This window comes from Larus michahellis, chromosome 3 (assembly GCF_964199755.1).
Source record: "Larus michahellis chromosome 3, bLarMic1.1, whole genome shotgun sequence".
In the NCBI taxonomy this organism is placed as follows: domain Eukaryota; kingdom Metazoa; phylum Chordata; class Aves; order Charadriiformes; family Laridae; genus Larus; species Larus michahellis.
Genome location: NC_133898.1, coordinates 21,267,962 through 21,285,034, shown reverse-complemented (window position 1 = coordinate 21,285,034; position 17,073 = coordinate 21,267,962). Strand labels below are relative to the sequence as shown.

At 39.0% G+C, this 17,073-nt stretch overlaps 2 protein-coding genes across 5 annotated transcripts in view; one reads left to right on the top strand and one right to left on the bottom strand.

The window, feature by feature from the left end:
- Positions 1-3,194, bottom strand: part of NVL (nuclear VCP like) — a 44,617-nt gene extending 41,423 nt beyond the window's left edge. Inside the window, exons 1-3 of one of the 2 annotated variants that reach the window (XM_074579029.1) lie at positions 2,879-3,194; positions 1,293-1,366; positions 76-128 (exon numbers count right to left, since the gene is read on the bottom strand). In XM_074579029.1, the coding sequence (XP_074435130.1) occupies positions 76-128; positions 1,293-1,366; positions 2,879-2,935 (184 nt within the window). In that variant the 5' untranslated portion in view covers positions 2,936-3,194. The remainder of the gene's footprint in view (positions 1-75; positions 129-1,292; positions 1,367-2,878) is intronic. The other variant, XM_074579030.1, reaches the window with a different exon arrangement.
- A 52-nt stretch (positions 3,195-3,246) lies between these two features.
- On the top strand, positions 3,247-10,706 carry CNIH4 (cornichon family member 4). Of its 3 annotated transcripts, XM_074579028.1 has the most exons (6): positions 3,261-3,366; positions 4,775-4,843; positions 4,965-5,041; positions 5,878-5,990; positions 9,770-9,910; positions 10,505-10,706. In XM_074579028.1, exons 3-6 carry the CDS (start codon positions 5,009-5,011, stop codon positions 10,530-10,532), a joined length of 315 nt encoding a protein of 104 aa, XP_074435129.1. In that variant the 5' UTR covers positions 3,261-3,366; positions 4,775-4,843; positions 4,965-5,008; the 3' UTR covers positions 10,533-10,706. The 3 variants fall into 3 exon arrangements, with proteins under 3 accessions (XP_074435128.1, XP_074435129.1, XP_074435127.1); XM_074579027.1 differs by lacking the exon at positions 4,965-5,041 and having other exon boundaries at positions 3,247-3,366; XM_074579026.1 differs by lacking the exons at positions 3,261-3,366; positions 4,775-4,843; positions 4,965-5,041 and adding exons at positions 3,506-3,676; positions 4,654-4,735.
- Positions 10,707-17,073: the final 6,367 nt, after the last annotated feature.

Here is a 17,073-nt window from a genome sequence, read left to right as displayed (position 1 = left end):
TTCAAACACGATAAGAAAACAGCTAAATTGTAATCAAAGAATTTGGTATCTTTGACATAATACTAACAGAATTACCTTTTTCAACTTGTATTCTAAAAGCATTTCTTTTTCTTCGTCCATATTCTGCACTGAAAAAACACAAAATAAATAGGTTACACCAACTGCTTTTCCACCTAAGATACTGTCATTCTCAGTGGAAAAAATACATTGTAAGTTGATACCCAAGCTTCTACACAAGTTCCTATTAAAAACCAACTATGTAGAAAAAGTGATTGTTTTTTCTTAAGCCTGGAATAGCTCAATCACTGGTATGAGATAAACTCACTAAACTATACTGGTCTCTAAAGGAATATTTAGTAAAAACTATCAAGATCCCCTTTAACTGTAGATATAGAGAAGCAGCAATGTACAAATGAGCATGCTGGATTCTACTTCACAACATTATTGATTTTTTAATTTTAATTCAAAAAAGAACATATGGACACAGGACTACGGCCTACAAAGGACAGTTCAGCAAGCTGTGATAATTAACAACAGTCACTATGCGAAAATCTGATTCAATGAACATCCTTAACTGCAAGCAATCATCAACCTTTTATCTTCACTTACTAAGAGTATATTTTATTTATTTGCTTTTATACAATAGCTGACAGAGGAAAACCAAACCAAACCAAAACCCCAAGACCTGTAAGCACCCTAAGCAAGGTGTTTGGCTCCCTTTCGCTAACAAGGCACAAATAAATAGACTGTGCAAACATGAATGAATGTATTTCTCCATCTTCATTAACACCCGCACTCACCAATGATCTGCTGAAAGACAACCTTCCTCCTCACCCAGAAACGCGCAACAGCTTAAAAATAACTAGGCAAGACTGACTGTCCCACTGAGGAACTGAAGAAGATTCAGTGTCTTACTGAATCCTGTATCTCCCACATCTGCCTGCACTGAAGTGTTATTTTCCCTCATCTTTTAAGTTCACTGGGGTAAGGACCAAAATGCTGTAATGCATCTGTAGCTTTTTAATTAAAACAAAACAAAACCCACAAACCACAACTAGATGCACAATGATGCACTAGATGCATAACTAATGCCAATGCATTAATAAAATATAAGTTACTAAATATATTGGCAGAACACTGGAGTAGAAATGCTCTTGCTGTTTCAATCAACCTCAACAACTGGTAATAAAATTAAAATTAAAAAAAATAATTAAAAATACACAAATGCAAAATAAAAAAATATATATTCCATATTTTGAGTGTAGGATATAAGAATACAAATCTTTGCTCACCTGTAGGTTTTCTGCAAATCTGATGCTAGAATTCCAATGTCAACATACTGGCCACATTTACTACTTGCAAGATACTAAAATGAAGAATTTTAAGCAGCAAATAAAATCATTGTTAATCACTTCACCAGAACAGCTAGATCAAATATGTTTATTTCAAACTCTACTCTTCTTAGAAGCCAAAATGAAAATCAGAAACAGCTTTGAACTGCCTTGGAACAGACCAGACAGTATTTCCCAATGAAGTGGGAAATGCTTATTAAGACATAGCTAACTAGCTAGCTATGTTTCCCAGGGAAACGCAGCATACTGTATTTTGATGCTTTGGTGACTTCTGCTGGTGCAACCCCATTGTTTATATTTATTAAGAAAGATGACTTTGTAACCCACACCCATTAGTATTGTCAATCCTTCTAAATTTATTGCTTTCTCTCAGTTAACCTTTTGGTTTAGATATCTGACCTTAAAAATGAAAAAATCTACATCAGTTAGTATGGACACTGTCACAATAAGAACTTTAATCTTTACAAGATGTTTCAAAGAATGCTACAGAAAAGTATATAAATGAAAGTTAATTCCATCAAGCCTTTTTTTTTTTCCTGACAGCAGCTGATCCAACCCATTTTCAAACCACAATTATGGAAGTGTGAGAAAATGTACAAAGGAGTTTCAAAACTGTAATGGTGGATTCCTTCTTAAAAAAAAAAAAAAAGGAGACAGAGAATCTCCTTAAAAGATATGGTACCACAAATATCACAGCAAGGAGAATTTAAAAATCTCTTTTAAATTAATATATCTACTTAATACAATCAAATTGCTTATATTTGAATACAAAATTATTTTCAAAAATCATGTTACACTTCACATCACCCCTGGGCAGCTACTGACCTGCAGAAAATATCAAGCCTACCACAAATCAAGCCAGCTCTTTCATTTCAGAATAGACAAGACATATTCACTGTGATCTTGTAAAGGAAAATAAGCAACCTCCCTCAAGCACCCACTCACATTTTAAGGAATTAGAAGCTGAGTACACTTATACACAGACACAGAAAAATGGTGTTTAATTTGCAAAGTCACCACAAATAGTCATAAAATATAACACAGCACTATGCCACCTGAAGGAATCACTGTTCTCCCCACTCTTGACCTGTGCATTATGGAAGTAATAACTTTTTTTCCCCTTTCTTCATTCATTTAATATAATCGATGCTTCCAATTTATGTATATCTACCCAAAGTGTTTTGGTTTTTTTTGATTATTCATTTCATTTCACATTTCAGGATTCATTTCAGCTTCAGGATCAGAAGTACTGAAGAGGATGGAAGAAAGCAACAAAAAACAAACCCAAAAGAAAATAAAAGGGGGGCGTGTGGAAAGAGACCTTTTTAAAGGTCTATTTAAAGCCCTGAGAGACAAGGCCTGGTTTGGCGCTCGCTGCCGCTCCCTCCGGCACCTGAGCGGGCCGGATACTCAAAGCCGCTGCCAGCGAGCAGGGGGCCGGCGAAGCGCGCCGTGCCGGCGGCAGGGAGCCCCCCCGGCCCGCGGGGAGGAGGAGGAGGCAGCCCGCTGCCCGCCCCGGCGTGTACCTGCTTAACGCGCTGCTTCAGCCGCAAGTCCACGAAATGCCCCGGCCGGCTCCGCATGGCCGCCCGCCGCCCTTCCCGCCTGAGGGCCTCCACGCCGGCCCAGGGGCCTGTCTCAGCGCCTCGCCTGCGCGGGGGCAGCCGGGCGCCTCAGCCGCGCCACCGCAAGCCCGCCTATACCGGTAGACCAGCCCGGCGGCGGGGCCTCCCTCCGGGCGCCAAATCACCCGCTGGGCGGCTAATTAAGTTTCAAAATAGGACAGGTTCCCGGTCGCGGCCCGGCCGCCAACCCTGAGGCGCGGACTCCATTTCCCAGCATGCCGTGCGGCGCGGCGGGGCGCGGCCCGACCCGGTCCGGCCCGGCCCGGGCGGGGAGGGGGGGCGTGGCGTACGGCGGCCGGGAGGGCGGCGGCCGCGGCGGGATGGAGTCGGTGGTCTTCATCTTCTCGCTGATTGATTGCTGTGCCCTCATCTTCCTCTCTGTCTACTTCGTATCCTTCACCTCCGTGGGTCGGGTCGGGTTGGGGCTGCCCCCACGCCCGGCGGGACCGAAGTGTGGGTCGGGCCCGCCCCGCCGAGGCGCCGCTGAGGGCGAGCGGGGCCGGCGGTGGGTTGAGGGCGGCGGGGCCTGAGGGCCTGTGCTGGGTAATGGCCGCTGGCGGGGGATGGTTTTGGGGAGGCGGGAGCGTTTCGCTGAGGGGAAAGGGCGAGTGATTCAGTGCCCGGAATGTGTTGGCTCCTTCGGGTGCTGGAGCTGCGGGGGCTGCAGGCGGCCGCGGGCGTGTGCGGCCGGTGGTGGGGGTAAATCCATCGTATCTGGGCTGCAGGGGCATGGGTTTGGCGGTGGTGAGGAGAAAAGGGTGCTGGAAGCATATTTCACGCCCTCAAAAACTAGCCGGGCCTAAGGAAAATACGGCCAGACGATAGTATCTTAATTGTAGGGATACCTTACTCTATTTTAGATGGGAGCTCGTAGCTGGGGGGCTGCGAGTTGCTCAACAAACAGTATTTCCATATTCTTGCCTGCAGTTTTTGCTGTCTGGTGTTGTTAGAATGTTAAAGCACTGATTTGACTTTTTTTTTTTTTTTTTGAGTACAAGAGAATTGTCTCTTGAATACTCTTTTAAATCCTGGTGCTATTTAAGAATCTATCCAGTTCTCCTAACAGAAAAAAGTACAGAAGCACTTGAGAGAAATTCATCCTAGAAGGATAGGTTAGTTGTTGAAAAATGAAGACTTCACCTATTCTTTAGGGATAGAAAAAAACATGTCGTGCTTTTTATCATTTTCTTGGAAAAAAGGAGCATGAGCTTTACAGGACATAGCATGATGATGTGCGCACGTGCTAAGCCTTTTTGGAGAGTACTTTTCTGCCTGAAATCTTCATATTTCAATTGCTGAAAGTTCATTTGATAATGATGTTAGCCTCTTATTTCATAGCAAAGGATGAATTAATCCAATGTTGCTGTAAACGTAAAAAAAGTAGATCAACTTCCTAAAACTGCACTATGAGGCTTTATTGTGAGGAGAGTTTAAAAAGTGCACGAGCTTTTTCTTCCTTTTAAGTTCTGGTTTCAAGTGTTGTAATAATAATTCTGATACTAAAAAGATTGAGTTTGCCTCCTTGGTCTTTTTAAAATGTTGAACTGAACTTTAGCACTTGTGCAACAGTTGCCGTTGGAAAAACATAATAAAATCATTTGGCCTGATGATGAAAGGTGGCCTTACTTTCTACCTAAAGTAGGAATGAGTTGTAACTAATTGAACGCCTTTGGCAGATCAGCTGTAGAACAAGACAGTCTATGCTGCGAGCAGAGTGCTCTCCCCACCTTACTGGATAAAAAGAAAGCTTTGTGTATTGTGAGTTATCGTACAATTTTTCCTTATCTTGGACTTCAGATAATTACACTGTCAGATTTGGAATGTGACTACATTAACGCTAGATCATGCTGCTCAAAACTCAATAAAGTAAATTATGCTTCTTTGCCTAAGAAAACGATCTTTCATCTTAGCATCACAAATAATGGGGGTATAATGTATATCTGAAGAGACTTGATTGGCAGTATTTTGCATGTATCCTTTATTTCAGTCTGATTGCCTCTTTTGGATGCCTGTCTTTCAGCAAATTCAGTCATGAAAGGCTGTTGTGACCCTTGGTGCTCTGAGGTGGGCTGCTACTCTGAATTCGTGGGGCTGAGATTTAACTCTGCAGAGCTCTTGAGTTCTGTGCTTTCATTCTTGTAGGGGTGCCACACTGAGGATGTCTGCTCATGACTGAACTCTGGCATCTTTGTAGCGACTTTCTATGATGCTTCTGTATAACTTCTAACCTCTCTTGAACAGTAGAGAGATTTAAAGTGATAAGGAAAAATACAGTTTTAACCAAATTGCTTAAAACTGATTTAATTAAATCAGTGTGGCCTTGGGTGTTCGCTTTGATTTAAAAGTATTTTCTTAATGTAATAGAGAATGCTACAGGATACTATCAAGCCAAAAATGTGTTATTGCCAGCAGCTGACCCAATTTATTTATTCCAGTTTTCATATTGATCAATTTTCTCATCTGTTCCAAGCCTGAGGTTGTTTGTATGTCCTTTGTCTGTGCAAATTTTAATTAGCTGCTTCTCTAATTCCTAAATCAAATATTCTCTGCAGTGATATCAAATGAGCACTTTATACTTTCTTAACTTGCTTTCTTAAATGTTTGTGTAATATCATTGCGTTCAAACACAACTTCTCTCTAGAAAGTTTTGTAATACTTAAGAGAAAGTACCTCTGTAATAATATCTTATGGCCTGATTTCTGACTTACTCATGTGGAATCTGTCTCGAGGCATTAATTTCCCCATACTGTGATAAAATCACATGAATTTTCTTCTTCCATTAATTTTGTGTCTGAGTTTTGATATTATTAGAATCAGATGATAGCTCCATATAGATCTCCTTTTCAAAAAGGAATTTACATTTCTGCATATAACTTTTTTCTGTTCTTTCCTTTTTACAGTGGGTGGTCCCTGAGGTGATTGGCCATGCTGTTGTAACTGTATTAATGCTTATTTCATTGCACTGGTTCATCTTTCTCCTTAATTTGCCAGTAGCAACATGGAATATATATAGGTAAGTGCAAAGGGGTTTGGGTGCTTTTTTTTTTCATTGTTACTTAGTTTATCTTTACGTGTAGTATGAAGATAAGTCATATGTCATGCTGAGATGTTTCAGTTGTGTTCTTGACCTGCTAACAATCTTCGTGGATCTACCTAACATAAAACGCTCCTCTGCTTGCAACTAAAATCACAAAAAAACCAACAGCCTTTCCTTGCATTCACTCTAGTGCCCAGGAATCTTGATTTGTAAATCATTCCCAAGTTTGTAGGAAGTAATAGCATGTTAATTGGGCTTATGAAGTAGTACTGCAAACATGGTTGTTAATGTTTTTCATGCTGTGCCTATCTGCCTGATAGTGATATCAGCATGAAAGTACTTAGGTCAGCATGGTTGATGGTTGTAAAACCATCGGGCTGTGGTGTTATCCCGCACGCCCTCTTTCCTTTACTGTCCTGTCTCTCCCCCTCATTTGCATTGTTTTTGGTCCCCCATCTTACCTCTTTGTATTTGGAAAGCTTTGCAGCTTTTTATCATACAACAACTGTCAATGTTACTAGTCTTTGTACACTCGGCCGCCCACCACTTTGAAATGGTTTACTTGTCTAGAGGTTTCCATGTGGCAAATTTGAGACTACTGTCAGTTCAAAAATGTTCTTCTTATTTTGTATCACTTGATGAGCAGAGAATTGAACCATTACAGGTGTTACGCTAATGAAAACTGGGTGTGAACTTGTCGCAAAATATCTTAATCGCTGTATTATGTGAAGTCCAAAAGTTTAAGATAGAGGTATGAAAAGCTGGCTGTCATTCTTGTTTGCCTGAGCCTGCTAGGGCTAACTGTTTGCAGGGATAGGTCAAGTTGTTGGTAAAATCAAACAGGAAGTTTCATCTCCCTCATTAAAATGAAGCTGAGGATACCTTTACTGATAACCTTGTTGTTCTTGAGCAAAATAACCATGCATTCATCACCGCTGTTTTCTACAAAGCTGCTAGCAAAGCCTTCAGGTGTTTCTAAGCTGGAGTTAACATGTCACAGTATAACTTGTGTACTAAATAAACAAATTTTGCCTAAATGCGCACACATAGGGATAGTTTTATTTGGCTACTTGTATGTACAACTGTATTATGTACTGTTGCACAAAATGACCAGTATTCCCTTTGGTATCTGCTGGCAAGTATGGAGTTTGCATTTGGTTTTTCATTTATGCTAAACTGTTTCTACAGAGACACTACAGAGAGAATGCATCTCCTTTAAAGCTTTGAAGATTTCTTGTACTGTTACCCCTTTGCTGCTTCCTTATGTTAATGTTTGAAGTAGCCACTTGCTTTCCCTTTTAGTCCTGGTCAAAGAGAATTTTAAAAGCTACAATTATTTCTATTTCCACACTTCAGGTAGTACGCTTTGACTTGTGTTTTGAATTGAAAGCTCTCATTTTATATTTGTCATGCACGGGGTAGACATTCTGAATATCCTAAAATCCATGATTGTTTCATCAATGTTAGATGTCCAGTGTAGGCAATAAATGAATATGACAACATGATACTTTGCCTGCGCTGCCACAAAAAGTCAAAATGTTAAGCCTGTATTGCTAATCCTGCTTCTTTCTGAGGATCAAGGTGTTTCACCACATTAATAGCCTGGAAGGAGTTAGAGGTCTGCAAAGCGTGTTGCATTATAAAGGAAATCTAATGATTTGGGATTAAAATTTACACTTGACCCAGTGTTCAGTGGACAAAAGATATAGTGGTCAGAAAAATGGTGGACTGTAAAGTAGTTTGAGTACACTGAAGAGAGGGGAAGGTGTCAATTACTAAACTAGGATTAAGAGGAAACAGATGAAGTGTGAACCTGTTATCATAAGCTGCAAACTTCTAGCATCGGCTGAATGTGTTTGAATCTTCTTCGTATGTTATAGTATTTTAGGAACCAATTTCTCGAGTGAATGTCACTGCACATGAATTCGGAAAAGTTTAAGATTATAATTTACTCCAAGATGAGTACAAATATCAAAGTAATTGTGTTGAGACTGAAGAAGTTTGTGCTTTGTTGTATATCTAAGTGATAATAGAGAGAGAAAGGTAGGATAATAATCCGTTCCACTTACTCTCTTTCCTTCAAAACCTGCTTAATCTTGATGAGTAAATGGTACAGTTACAGGCAGTACTGGCTTAATTTACAATTGTCTCAATGATTTCAGTGAGAGTGAAGAGGGTTTGTGTGAAAGGGGCATCAGAAACAAATCTTGGGGAAAATAAATTGGTCAAAAACAGCATCGGGGAGACTTTCAAAGTGCAGCGTGTTTATTGTAACATCCTACTGGCCCTTCTTGTTCAGCATGCTCAGATGCTCATTTACTTCATCATTTTTTTTTTCTCGATTCTGTAGTGTCTTGTTAATAGTGTAGTGTCACTCTTAATAAGAAGCAAAATTAATAAATCCTAGAGATATAAGAAAATTGTGCACACTATCTCTATTTCTGGATAAATTGGTACAGGAAACTTGTGTTCTTCCTTGTAATGCATTTTATTTGAATAAACATCCAGTAAATGGACAATAATTTTTGTTATAATACTAAAAATAGACCTGTCACTTAAAAATTCAAATTTAGAGGAGACTTTCAAAGTGTAATTATTTCACATGAACTGTTTTTAATGGGACGTAATTGTCTTTGTTATTAGTCAAATATGCTGCAGTGCTTTTTAGTGCCTCTGTGAAAAAAGACAAATACTGTTAACTTTTTTTTTATTTTATTTTTGTTCTCCCACTGCTGCTAGAAAACATCCTTGTTTCTTGTTCCCTTTCTTCCTCTCCTATTATTGAAATGAATGTTGTAAGAGGTGGGGGAGTGCATTTTGGAGTACAATTGGTGCCATTCTTCCAAGTGTATAAAGAAAATCAAAAAGTGTTCTGTTCTGAGACCTTGATTTTTCTCCAGGTGTAAGACCAAGAGTTAAATTCTTGTGTAAAAAGAGTATTATTCCAGGAAAGTAGAGCCTGTATGACATTTAAGTGAAATAATAATATTGTTCTAGACTGAGCTCAGCTGGAGTGAGAACTTCATTTGCTTGCATTTGCTCTCTTGAGAAATGCTCATGACAAAAGAACATGCTGCTTGTTGAATTTTCACAGGACATAAAGATTTGTTTTGCTGGTTTTATTCTTCCTTTTTCTTACATTTCACTGTTTCACTCAGCTTTTGTTCTTATGTGAATTTGGGCAGCAGTACTTCCTCAGGTCTGCCCAGTCTCTCATCCTCAGTGTCTCTGCTTAGATGGTTGTGACAAAGATGGGAATAATACACTGATCTCTTGTCTTATGCTATCTTATTTTGACCACCAGAGTTTGTGGGTTTTTTATGTGGGTTTGTTTTTGTGTAAATACATCTCTAATTCTTAGCTAAATTAATTATTTTCCAATCCCTTTCATCTAATGTATCTTTCCACTGTGGATGTGTACTTCCTTCATAACACCAAGTAACCACGCACACCAATTAAAGTGAACTGGAATCAGTTATTGCCTGTAAACTCTCCCATTTATACATGAGAAGCTGGGGTGATGCTTTTAGTACTTCTTGTCCTCTTGTTCTTTATTTGGAGTGTCAGAGGGTACATGCAATATCCTGAAACTGAAATGGAATTAAAGAGCTCCCTTATGTTGAATTGTGAAACAACTCTTTAGATGAAAGTCACTTCTGTGCAAGCTCTTCTCCGCCCCTTCTTCTGACATTCCCTCATGTTTTGATAACTATACTTTTGTTGTTTGGTTTTTTTTCTTCTCCTTAAACTTTCAGGTACATCATGGTTCCAAGTGGAAACATGGGGGTATTTGATCCCACAGAGATCCATAACCGAGGACAACTGAAATCACACATGAAGGAAGCCATGATTAAACTAGGCTTTCATCTGCTCTGTTTCTTCATGTACCTTTACAGGTTAGTTTCAAGAATTGCTCCCAAGAAACAAAGGAATTGTCTGCCAGCTATTTTTATCTCCTCTGTTCTGCTAGTGTAATTGCTGGTACTCATAAGTGTCTTATCTTTTTGCATCCTGCTAAGCCTCAATAATATATTTTGACAGCTATCTCCAGGCTCATTATATGCCTTTATTCTTTCTGATCAAACATTGTTTGGAAACTCGGACTACTCCTTAATCTCAAACCCACTATGAGTACAATATAGAGAGTTACATGATTTCGGCACCTAGAATAAGTGCCCTATTTAGAATGGAAATCAACTCGAGGACCAAGTTTATTTTACAAGCTCTGTTTTAGAAAATAGAGTTGATCTGGCTAAGTTCCAAATGGATGACTTCTGTGATGGGGCCTCTTACTAGAAGGTGGAAGAACTACTGTTCTTCTACTGCAGTGTTACCTCTGCAGTCCTTGCCTTCAGAAGCAAAGCACGTGGCATAGTTGCCTTGACTTTCTATTTCAGAATCAAGCACAGTTCTCTCATGAAAGCGATAGCTGGTCCTACTTGTGCGTGCTTCAGTAATCCACTGGTATCATGTTTTCTGTTTTGTCACAGTATGATTCTGGCTTTGATAAATGATTGAGGCATTGAAAAAGAACCGTTAGCTGCCAAATTGGGTCATCACTCCAGTGACTGGTTGTGGAGCCACAGACACCTTCCGAACGTACCTAGATCAGTGTCGTCATGCAGTATATTTTTGCTCTTTGAACAAGAAATATTTTTCTGTATTTTTAACATAAAATATTTTCAAAAGACATTGGATTTGTGTAGCGGTTGTTTTTGTTCCTTTACAAGCCAATCTGCTGGAGTTGCTGCTTCTGTAAGATGAAATCCTTGCTTACAGAACTGATCTCATAGGAATTAAATGGTGAGAAGGAAACTCATTTCAGCAGCATGGGCTGATAACAGTGGTAGTTCCAGAACAAATTTAAGTGCAGCTCTGGTGCCTGCTTCTTAGTGAAAGGTGTCAAGATGTGCCTCTGGCTGTCAAGCTGTCCTGTTAGAGCCTAGTTTGAAGCAGCGCTTGGAACACAGATTTCAAAGTGGAACAGTAGCCCAGCTTGCATCCTTGTGTCAGTGTTTTTTCCAGCTAAAAAGCAATGGAATAAAAGGTATGCTTTTCTCCCTTTCCACCCCACCCTCCAACAACCTATATGAAATCTTGTCTTTGGATGGATTAAGGTCCCTTTGGTGAAGTGACACTTGTGTTTGAGTGAAAAACAGATAACTAAGAAACATGATTAATATTTCTTTTTTTACTTCAACTCTTATTTTGTCATTGAAATGTATCATAGGCCTCCATGCAAAGTAAACATCATATTGCACCAGCATTGGAGTTGGTCACAAGGCAAAAGACCCATCTGCAGTCACTGCTCCATAAACCTGCTCTTTCCACATCCAGTGAGGTGAATCAAGAGTATGTCTAGCTTGGGGAGGTGGTCTGGTAAACCATAACCCAGTTATCCCAATTCTGATGTAACTCTGCTTCAAAGACACCAGGGGTGTGTGGCTCTTGCATCAGTGATAAGCATATAAACCTGTGTTTGTACCCTCACTGTCTTTAGATTTTTTTTTTTATATGTGCATCGAAAGAGGGTTTTTTGAAACAAACATGACAATTCCGTAATTAAGTCCTAAAATTTATGAGCTTCTCCTTCTTAAGTACTTGTTCTTTGGTGTATAGTTAGCAGATTGTTTTCATGGCCAGCAGTGAAAAGACAACACTGAAGCTTGATTTCTCTACGTACCTTGTGTTCAGTGTTTGTTCTAGGAAAAGTTTAGCTTTAAATTCATGATGGATGGAGTCCAAGTTCAGCTGTTGCAAAGATGAAAAACTGCTGAAAATTACGCTCATTAAAAAATAACTACACAAATAGCTACCACAGCTGCATGCCACGGACTCCTTGATGCCACAAAAATCAAACTACAGAAAGTACTGCCTTATAAAGCTGAAACCCAGATGGGATATAGGTCTGGAAAAAGGAGAGCAAATAAAACTCTTTTAAAGAGAGGAAAGTCAGTAACTTGTAGCAGCTTATAGGGTAGGCAATTAAGCTATCTTACGTGTACGTGAAAAAACCATACTACACAGTATGGGTTTTATCTATTAGAAGGAAGGGCAGTGTTAGTAAGCTGCTTGAGTTAAGTCCTTGTTACAGCGCTAATAGTTGGTGAATTTCATTAATGGTGTTTCACACTGAGAAACATGGTCATTAAACTGTAAGTCCACCACTTAAACTAGCGGTTTTATATCTTATTCAAAAGAAATGATTCTGAGATATGAGCTGCTTTCATAATCGAAGTGTTTGTAAGATACATATTCTTCAATAATTTCTAACTACTGGCACCTCAGAATTACAGTGATGACATTAGATAGGGTACGTTATTCTCTAATGGAATTGGTCAAATTTATCACTTGCTATGAAAATCTTCTATTCTCCTCTACTGAAGGAAGTGTTTCTTCAGAGATGGGAGCAGGACAGGGAAGGAAAGGGAAAAGAACAACATATCTGGAAAAATAAAAAAAAAGTAGCACGTGTCTTAATTTATATCCCTGACTGAGAGGGATGTTATTGTGGATTCCTCCCTACTTCCTTCCTCAAGAGTGAATTATTAACCAACAGAAAAACAGATTGGTTTCCTAAGTGGTGGTTGTCAAATACTAGACAGGCTATACTTTTACATGAATGCAAACTTCCCACCCCACTTTTTTTTTTTTTAATAGAAATAAATTACCTCTTCATTCATATCTAACAACAACTTGTAGTAGTTGTAAAAAGCTCAGTAGCAGGCTCGAGAGACTACAGTTCTACAGTGTAATTACACTGGTCATTTTCAAGCCATCCTTACTGTCCAGGGTCATTTCCTGCCTTAACAGATCAGCATCAGCAATAGTAAAAATGTAATTGCTAAAAAGTGTAGTTCATTAGCTGGTAATGGGGATCCTACAGTCATCTATCTCATGGGAGATCCAAGGAGCAAAGAAATTTTACAGTAGTAGTAAAAACCAAAAACTCCCTATATTCTGGCTCTCTATCGGGGCAGGACAGGGTAATTTAAATCCAAGCTTACTATACAGAATTCAAGACAATTACAAACTCTAGACTGATTTTAAATAAAAATTCACCTACCTTTACCACTATGGATCAGTGTGAGACCAAAACACAGATTCCCTCCTATTCACTGACAGAATATATTTCCCTTTGGGGCCGAGGTATCCCAGTATAACCTTTGTGAGGGGACCGTTAGCTTAGCCTTCAAATGGTTAGTTACAATTTATAGAAAGCTCTTAATCCATGAAAATAAATCTGAAGTTGGCCTACAGGGAGTCTAACTTCTAACGGAGGTTATTAAGCTCTTTTCCTTACCCACAGTCTAGAGCCTGGTATCTTGCTAAGATACTAGTCAACAGTTTTCGGGGAGATCAGGTAGCTGTTATAGTACTGCACCTCGGGGGGGGGATTAGTGAAAATATGTCTGATGGCGTATTTCCCCCTAATTAATCACAGACCATTGGTTATTCATCTTGTTTTATTAAAGAACATACTGAGCTCATTCTAATTTTATTCTAAAATAGTTCTGTAATACGGAACATAGTAAATCAGTGGGATTAATGGTACGACCAGTAGTCCTAAAAACAGTTCCACATGCAGATTAACAATTAACCTGAAATCCTGATAAACCCATAAAAGCAAACCTTTTATCTGTTCAGTATTGACACAGTTTTAACCTAATTCTTTTTCTCACAAGGTGCTCTTTAGGATTTTGTACAAATGGTAACGAAAGACCATTTTTACCTCTAAGGATATTACGGCAATGATGAGATTGGAGGCGGTGGTAGAAAAAAATTGGGGTATGTGTACCCTCATGCAGTTATCAGTACATTAACCACCTTATCTTTGGCAGAAACATTAGAGGCATACAAACTTCAGTAGTTACTCTACTCCAGCAGCACAGAAAGTGCGGGCCAAGGTGTAAAGTGAGAGTAAGACAGAACCTGTCCCTCTGGAGAAGCACCCTGCCTCAGGCGGAGTTTGGCTTTCAGCTAATTACGAAATGCTCATCTACTACAGGTTCCTTATGTAATTTCTTGTAAATAATCTGAAGGGTTTAAAAAAAATAAAAGTTACAATTAAATTTAAATCTTACATATGTTAAATTTCACAGTTCTATAGAAATCATATACTGGTTTCTCTTGCATTCTTCTTCTCACCAATTAAATTATGGCTGAAGTGGGTCTGCAATCGAATAACCCTCCTGCAAATGGGGCTTTGAGCAGCCTGGTCTGGTGGGAGGTGTCCCTGCCCATGGCAGGGGGTGGGAACTAGATGATCTTTAAGGTCCCTTCCAGCCCAAACCATTTGATGATTCTAAATACTAGTACCCAAGGGAAGTGGCCCAAAGCAGCACTTTGAAAGGAGTACAGCCATCCCCCTTCTGTTTGCAGCTGCATCCAAGCCATAACTATCTATACACTGCCTAAACTGTAAGGCAGGAAACAAAGTTAATACGAAGGTGCTGCTAGAGAAAGTGAAGACCTTTTCTCATCAATATAGAAGCTCAAAGAATTAAAAAATTGAATGCACTCCAGCAAAAGGTTTGAGTTTGTAAGAGCTACAGGAAGGGGAGGGCAAATTTAGGCACAGCTTTGTATCGAACAGGACATTAGCTAGAGCTGAAGAAAAATGCCTCAAATGCAGGACAAAGATGAGGTTCTGTTTTAAGGCACAGGGAAGGGGAACAAGAACACAGCATTAGTCGGAGGGAACAAAGGCAAGAGCTGAGAAGTAGCTTCAAGAGCCCTCAGCCACAAAGGGTCCTTAGATCGACTTCAGATCTAAGGGTCTGGAGGTCCCCGATCTCCAGTTCAAGAGAAGTCTAAGCAGGAGATGCAGGTACTTGAAGGTATCAAAAAAAACCCACAAAACCCACCGACCACCTAAAGCAACCTGTGTCTGGTATTTAAGCAAGCTCCAGCGTTAAGGAACCAAGGCTTTCACAGAGCCACAAAGGGGCAGATGTTCAATGAATTAGATAAGCACAGAACGGGACGCAGGCAATGTTACTGCTAAATATCCAGTGAAGAAGCAAGTGGGAGGTAGATTAGAGCCAAACGTCAGAAACTGGAAAGCCTGCAGACAACACCGAGTGAATTCATCTTCAGCTAAACTGCCAAAAATTAATTTTCCTAGCAAGAAAGTGAAATACTACAAATGCAGAAGAAATCTATAATTAATGGTCAAGAAATTAACATCCAAAGTCAGTCATATAAGTGAAGTTAGGGAAACTAAGAACTATTCATTCCAGTTATTTATTCTGTTTATTGAATTGAAAGAAAGGGAATACAAACATTTCTGTTAAGTGCTGTGCACCAACATGGAAAAAGTGTATTTTTTTTTTTTAAAAATCCTAATAAAAACAAATCAGAAGTTAATGTAGTTCCAATTGAACAATTTTTAAAGATATGTTTAAAATACTACACATTTATAAAATAAAAAAGTTAAAATGGTGTTCTGTAAATAATTAGTAAAACAAGTGAAAATAAATACGAGACCCAAAGTTCTTATGTTTTTAATGTAATATAGCAAAGAAATTTTTAACTACTTAATATAATCCGAGGAGAGTAACAAAAATCCAGAAAGTTTAAGAACGCAATCCTTTGAAACATTTAATATCAGTCCATAGCAAATAGTCATTACATACCAAAAGCTCTAAGTGTTAACTAGTTCCACCACAACTCCATATAAATCTTGACAATTTAGAAATCTTGAGATCAACAATAAAACTTCTTTTCGTGATCTCTACAGCTTGGTTTGTAAGTACATACATGCTTTGAGGATCCATTTTGTCCCATATGTTTTCAAGGAGCCAATAACTTTTTCCATCTGTGCCTAAAAATGTTAAAGATTCCAATCTAGCACATATACCCTAACAATGAAAAAAAAAAGTGTTTTAAGAAAAAAAAAAAAAGAAAAAAAAAGATGGGGCACGATGAATTTCAAATTTATAAAAATATACTGATATTAACCAAAAACCTTCTGGTCAAAGGACACTTCACATACACACGACTTAAAAGTATGCAATAAAACATGACAAGTACCTAGAACATTTGGTTCTCTGTCTGTTCACGGAACACACGCACACGCACATTCATACCAGGCGGGAGGAACACGCGCACAGGCATTGTATTGAATCCAGATTATCTGGATTAATAGACAGAAAACTTGCCTACAGTTTATTTCAACAACTAGAGGCAGCTACTGTAGCAGTAGTTCAACACTGCACACTTCAATTAAGTCCACCCTGTTTAGAAAAAAGTGTCGGAGTTAATGATTTGGATTTTTTTTTTTTTTTTCCTTTCTAAACATAGTTAAAAGTAGCAGTTTTCAAAATTAAGTACGGCAGCTGAAAATGGGCTCAAGCCAACGTGGAAAAGTCAGGAGGAGGTCAAAAAGAGGATTAGCCATTTATGGGATGGGTGTTCCTCTTAATAGTTGTCTCAAATAAAAAAAGATTAGATACAAGCGTATTTTGTAGCTAAAAATACGGACAAACTATTGAAAGTGCATTTTTTCCTCCTCCCCCTTGAGTTACAGTAGTTTATCTGTTGGTCAGTAAATCCTGCTTTTTACGTCCATTCCTCATTCTCTATGTCCCCTCCCCGTTCGGGTCTACAACATCTCCCCTCAAACTACAGCTAACTGTACGAGTCCCGCTTTCCTGCTAAGGAAGCCTTCAAGACTGATTTGGGGTGAGAGTATCACTTAGCAGTGTAAGATTATCCAACTAGACACAAACTCCCAAGAACGTACTGAGTTCTATTAAACGTTACCTGTTTGAAGGCAAGTTGAGAAGTAACTGGCAAGATCTGGATAGATTTCTAGCTTGCATCTTTGCTCTAATCATAAAAAGAAGTTAACTTTAAAAGTTGGAGAACTTTAGAAAAGATAGAGGGAATTTAAAACAAAGGTGTCATTTCCCCCCCCACTACCCTCCCCTCCAAAACAAGGACAAATCTAGCATTTTCCCTTTTATGCTCCATTGTGCCTTGAAAATTACTTACCTGAACAGCTAAAGAACATTCTGATAATAAAATGCTTCGGCATAATTTTTTTTTTTTTTTT

Coding starts and splice junctions, on each gene's coding strand:
- CNIH4 (XM_074579026.1), top strand. CDS start 3,603: ATGTGTTGGCTCCTTCGGGTGCTGGAGCTGCGGGGGCTGCAGGCGGCC. Junction 5,991..9,769: donor GCAACATGGAATATATATAG/GTAAGTGCAAAG, acceptor TTAAACTTTCAG/GTACATCATGGTTCCAAGTG. Junction 9,911..10,504: donor TTCTTCATGTACCTTTACAG/GTTAGTTTCAAG, acceptor GTTTTGTCACAG/TATGATTCTGGCTTTGATAA.